The sequence below is a fragment of the Cynoglossus semilaevis genome, chromosome 20 (genome assembly GCF_000523025.1).
Source record: "Cynoglossus semilaevis isolate Cse_v1.0 chromosome 20, Cse_v1.0, whole genome shotgun sequence".
NCBI classification, from domain to species: domain Eukaryota; kingdom Metazoa; phylum Chordata; class Actinopteri; order Pleuronectiformes; family Cynoglossidae; genus Cynoglossus; species Cynoglossus semilaevis.
Window position 1 is genome coordinate 7,090,251 of NC_024326.1, and position 5,952 is coordinate 7,096,202.

The following is a 5,952-nucleotide window of genomic DNA, read 5'->3' on the forward strand; positions in this document are numbered from 1 at the left end:
CACGCTGGCGAGTGTTGAATAAGTGTGGAGCACCTAGACCTGACATGGGTTTTGTTTGTAAATGCCCTCACAAACCTTTGGAATTTTTAATATTTGTGTGAAATGTGCTTTTGTTCAAACAGCACTCAGGTGTTTCATTTTTTCCAGCAGCAGTGATTCTCCAAGGATTGTTTTTTTTTTTTTTTAAACAAACCTTCATTCGTTTTTTCATTTCTCTTTTTTGTTTGACAGGATTCCTCACAGCAGCCGAGTTATAGATCTAATCTAAGATGGCGCTAATTCATATAGTAATTATATGTCAGATTAGAATGATTTTATATTGGTTTTTGCTTCCCTTTTTTAATTGTTCATCCATTCAGTGGTCCGGTCGAAAAATATTGCTTTTCATGATTTGGATTAACCTTCAGCAAATCTGCTTTGTTTTATAAATGATTCATTTTTTTTTCTCTCTCTTTGAGCAAAATCTGTGCTGAAGGCTATAAATCCAACTTTTATGTTTCCACTAGCAATATTTTTAAGAGGCTGGTGAACCAGAAAATGAACCTAACAATGACCACAACATGTTTTTCTTCTAAAAGACTAAATTATTAAATTGACTAAATTAAACTCATGGTCACATCAACCTTATACTGTATATCCAATAACATTGTGTTATTCACTGAATAAATTAGCCAAAATGCAGTGTGTTTTTTGGCATTTCATTAAAGAACGTCAGCAGCCAGAGCTTGTTTTTTTTTTAATATGACAAGTTTTGATCTAATTGGCTTAATGCACTAGAACAACAGTAACACATAGTATCATATATGCAAAAATATATGTCTTGGTTCAAAGGAGTAATAGTTATTTTTGAGCTTTTACGTGCTACATCTCGTACATGTCACCGTTTGTGAAATTACAGCCTGGTTATGTTACATTTGGGGAACATAATATAAAATTCCCACATGCTTCACTTGTAGCCACAGCAGTGGGTTGAAGGTATCAGTGTTCTGTCGTCCCGTATTACGAGAGGCGATGGTGTATGTTTTCCATCATGGTCTTCTTTCGCTGCTTCTACAACAGCCAGTGATACCGATGTCAGCCGTGCCGTGCCGTTTCCGACATTTTCACGGCCCTTTCTCTTGTTTCTTTCAGATGAGAAGATGACTGGTGATGCTTTTCCAAGAACTACTGATCGTTGACGTCGCTCCAGCTTTCGGCTCCCCCCTCCACAACTCGCTGAACAACTATTATTAGCAGCCCAGGCTCCTGGATCGTTTGCACACAGCTCACAATGGCCTCTGCACTGTGGAGGTGTCCAGTGTTCCACTGCCTCCTGCTGCTGCTGGTTTGCTTTCACTGCTCACAAGGTGAGTTACCATGGAATTGTTGCAAACAAAAATGTACATTTTTTTCCCCCGGTAATTTTGCTCAACCCTTTAAGAATCCACTTGTCATTCGTGGTATGAATGAGGCGAATTTATTGGCTCACATTGTTGCTGCCGCTCCAAAGCGGTGAAGAGCTGTTATGCAGCAAGGCTGCTGAGCTTCTCTGTGGAGGTTTTACCCTTGGAGTTTAAAAAAAAGTGTTTCAAACGCTGTTCTGAACTTTTTGAATATTTCCTATGATCCACGGTGGCTTTCAAAAAACACAGTCTTTACTTCTGGTGCAACACTCCACCAGGCAGAGATTCTTTCACTCTACAGCAGCAGTGAGGACCCTTGACCCGTCAGGCGCCATTTCATCCGTTTCATACTAAGAAATAAAAAAACGTTATTATAACAACAATCCCGCCATCTTTTTTGCACCTTAAGATAATTAAGAGTGTTTTGAAATACTCGTGTCAATAGTAGTACGTTCTCACTGCGTGTTTTTGGAAACAAACAAACAACACTTTAACGCCGTGATGCAAACACAGACTAAGAACTGTTTCTCTTTACAAGGCTTCAGAAAACCACATTTTCTGTCATATTCATTTTATTAGACTGGGGTTTTGTTAAGCTGTATGTTGGGAGCCTTCATTTAGCTCCAGGGCTTCACATTGATTTAAACATGTTTGTTTTTGCTACACATACGTCTCTAATATAAAAAAAAAAACTAGTACAAAAAGGCAGTTGCAAACTTTTTTTTCTGCCATTTGACATTTAAAACATAACAGTGATTATCTATGAACACACAGCAGCAGCAGTGGGCTGCAGCTCCTCGGAGCTCCCACAGAGCCGAGGAGCTCAACACATTACAGTACAGTCCTGCCATGGCTGGGATTCGAACCAGAAATCCTCAGATTATGTTCGATCTTAGACCACTAGGCTGCCAAAAAGACATTTATTTTAGATTATAAAGCTCAGTACAGACTTCAGTTATTTAAATCAAACAAGGAGTGGAAGATTCTATGACCTAATAGACGTCGATGCTCTCTGTTAGCCCCCGACTATCATAACTAACTTTAACTCCCCCTCAGATGTTATACACAGGACAGAGCCAGCTATGTTTCACCACACATTTCTAAAGTAATGACAATAAGGTGAAGGAGTGTTGTACTGTCCAGCCTTCACATGCAAAATTACTAGAATGAAGGAGAAACAAATGTCTTTTCTCTGATTCTCTTTTCCTACTACCACCAATCTGCACTGTTAGAACTGCAGGATCATTTGAATCTGGAGGAACTGTTTATTAAACACTGCTAAAAAGAATCAAACTTTACATCTGTATTCAGACGGTATTTTCTTAGGTAGTAAAATTGTATTTGTGTTTTAAGCCCTCGGCCCTGAGCTGGCCCAGAGGAAGAACATAATTTTGTTTTAAAAAATAAAGAGAAAAAACGGTGTTCAGTTTTTTATATTAATGAATAACCTCGTGGATCAGACTTGTGCAGCATGTATAACTCAACAGCCAGGTGTTCACTAACATGGCTGCTCTGCAAACAGCGTTCTATAACAGATTGTTCACTTTGAAGTTCTGGAGCCACAGAGAAGAGATGCATTTTTCATTTGCACCTATGTCTGATCCTTCTGATCATCCGGCACCAGGAACCCTCCAGAGTCACGGAATTGATTCACTTCCAGTGTTTCGGAGGAAAATGTGGCGCCACTTTTAGTTGTCTGCACTGACATCCTCAATTGTTTCATTTCATCATTTTTAGCTGTAATTACAAGGATTGTCACACGACACTCCCGTCTGTTCAATGCCCGTCAAACCCGCTGATGTTGGTTTGTCTGCCTAATGATGAACATCATCATTTTCTCCTGTCTTTCTTATTGTACCAGGGAAACAAAGTAACCCCAAATCACATGCTCATGTGCCAGACACGTGATTGCAGATAAATGTCGCAGCACATTATCGGCTATAGGGATTGGAGATCTTTTTTTTCCGTCCGGTTTCTTGCAGTTTTGTTCTGTGATGGATTCCTCCACCGGTTTAATTCTAGGTCTGACTACAATTAACAATTTAGTAACAAAGATAGTCCGTGATGGAGCCAGCAATCTCAGCATTCTTTCAAGGCGAGATTCTTTCCTTTTTTTGGGGGGTGGGGGGGGGGGAGGGAGGATTAGTAATTTTATATAATGAGGAGGAATCTTACATGAGACATTTGAAGAATAGCCGTCTGATCTGAGCCAGCAAGAAACCGAGTTGAAGTCTTGTTGAATTTCTGAAAGAAGAATACTGCTTTGGTATGCAGAAAGCCAAGGTTTTGTGTTTCAGTTGATGTGAGGGCTCTCAGGCCTAAGAATGCATATATGCCCTTCCATCAATAATAGAATGTGTGTGTGTGTGTGAGTGTGTGTATATGTGTGTGTTTCTCTATGAAAACAATATCTGGTTTTATCCACATGCCACTCACCTCCACCCTGTTCAGCCCTGAGGGCCTACAGCCCAGTGCCTTGATCTGAGTTACCATCAGAGTCCCCGCAAGGAAAGGGTCTCAACTTGATAATTACCTTGTGTCCCTCACTAGGAGGTGGGGAATAATCAGATTATCTCTTTTTAAACCCAAAACATTCCCCCACTCTTTGATATGCTCCTTTAAACACCTGAAAAAAAAAGGAACCGATCTCTCTCCCTTCGGTTATTGACTCTCCCAGTTGAATGTCTGTTTTGACAGGCTTGGTTAAATTATGTGATATCAACTGGAATCAAGAATTTCACGTTGTGACAAAAAAAAAAAACCTCTGAAATGTAGTGAAATTAACTCATCTTTCCTCATTTACACAAATGTAACTTTCATCAGATTGTGCCTGACAAGTCGAAGAGAAGTGTGAAAAAGAAAGACTGCTCTGGAAGTTCAGTGCCACTCAAGCTGCTGCTGAAATGAAATCAGTTTTTGACTATTAGGGAAATAAAAAAGTGGATGATCAGTATTGGTTTTGTGTTAAATTAAATTGTTAACTAAATTGATGCGTTGATGCCACATCACCTCAGCGAGTGAATTCTTGTCAGAGCAAATGTGAGAGATGATAGTTCTCTTGTGGGGGGCGAGCAGTAGAAAAGTGGTTAATGCTCTTACCCTCCAGCTAGAAAGTCAGTGGTTTGATCCCTAGTGGAAAGTGATTGTCTTAGTGTTTGGAAGTTGTATGTTCTCCCCGATCATGTGTTTTCTCCAGGTACTCCAGTGAGAAAATGTGATCCTTGTGATAGGCTGACAAACTGTCCAATGGCTCGTCTGCATTGGTGCAGCAAATCTGAAAAGGATTAAGTGATAGAAGACGAATAAATGAGTGAATAACTGCAGGGCAAATATCTGTAGAAGTCTCTACTGAATCGTATGATTCCCAGTAGTCTAATTTTCAGATGATGTCTTTGTGAGTTAACAAAGAACACAGAAAGCATCTCACCTCCTCTTCCCTCGGCCTTTTCTATGACACATCTGGACGTCACAGAACAATCTGGACTCAATTCTGTGCACATTATTCATGGTTATTGTCTGAAACCATTTTTGGATTCTTTTGCTTTCAGTTTACATTTTTCAACAATACAAATGAACAATGTTGGCAGGTAGAACTAGATCCGTTGACAAATACAACAGGTTATTAGTGCGGCACATTTTTTTCATGATGATAAAAATACACTCCCGTGTTCAAACAGTTCACACTTTTGTAGCAAACAGCAGCAAAGGACATGCCTGGTTTGCTGCAGCGTCTCTGAAGCAGCCATGGAAGAGTGAACACTAAATGTCCAAGTGTTAATGAGATAAAAATTAAAAAACACTAATGCTGGTTCAAACGCACGCATCATTTCCTGTCAGTCCCTTGTGCGTGGGAGGGTAGCTTTAATCCGGCTCACACGGCATATTCTGCTGCTAACGACAAAACAACAGCAAATAAAACAAAGTACGCGGCGGATTTAGAGACGTTTAATGACTTGCATCAGAAGAGGGTTTGATTTCACGAGCATACGTGGGATAATAATGAAATACTCTTCATTTCTTTACACTGGTCCCTTTGGGTTTCACTACAGTGGATCGTTTGCTTCCGTAGCTCTCTCTCTCTCTCTCTCTCTCTCTCCTCCGTTACTGTTTCACCAAACATCACCGTGTTGTTATTTACCACATCCATCAATCTTCTCTGTTTCATCTGACACCTTTCCTCCTGCCTCGCAGCTCCAGTTTCATACGCTGGTTTCTATAAACCCTTTTTAGTCTCTTCTCATGATTCCTCCCAACCTTTTAAACACCCTGTTTTTCTCTTAACTTTATTGCCAAACTGTTGAACCTCACCCTCCGTTCCTCTGATCTGCTCATTTCTAAGACTCTCAGTTTTGGGCTAAATAAAAATCTCAGCATCTTAAACTGAACTGTGCAACCCTCAGTTCAGTCCCAATCTTTTAGTCAGTGCCTCCAAACTTTACTGATTAAATAATCAGTTAAATACATTTAATGGATTGAATTGCCTAAATCAATGCTTTGTTTCACGAATTTCTCTGCCACTAACCATCGGTTCCGCTTCTGTGTTTCACACGGATGCTTATTGTGATGCACA

The 5,952-nt window shown here is 40.0% G+C and overlaps 1 protein-coding gene across 5 annotated transcripts in view; it reads left to right on the forward strand.

Moving 5' to 3' along the window:
• Positions 1-5,952, forward strand: part of adgrl2b.1 (adhesion G protein-coupled receptor L2b, tandem duplicate 1) — a 105,527-nt gene that overhangs the window by 22,454 nt on the left and 77,121 nt on the right. For all 5 annotated transcript variants that reach the window (XM_025066265.1, XM_017042450.2, XM_017042453.2 and 2 more), the window contains exon 2: positions 1,132-1,346. In XM_025066265.1, coding sequence (XP_024922033.1) covers positions 1,271-1,346 — 76 coding nt within the window. In that variant the 5' untranslated portion in view covers positions 1,132-1,270. The remainder of the gene's footprint in view (positions 1-1,131; positions 1,347-5,952) is intronic.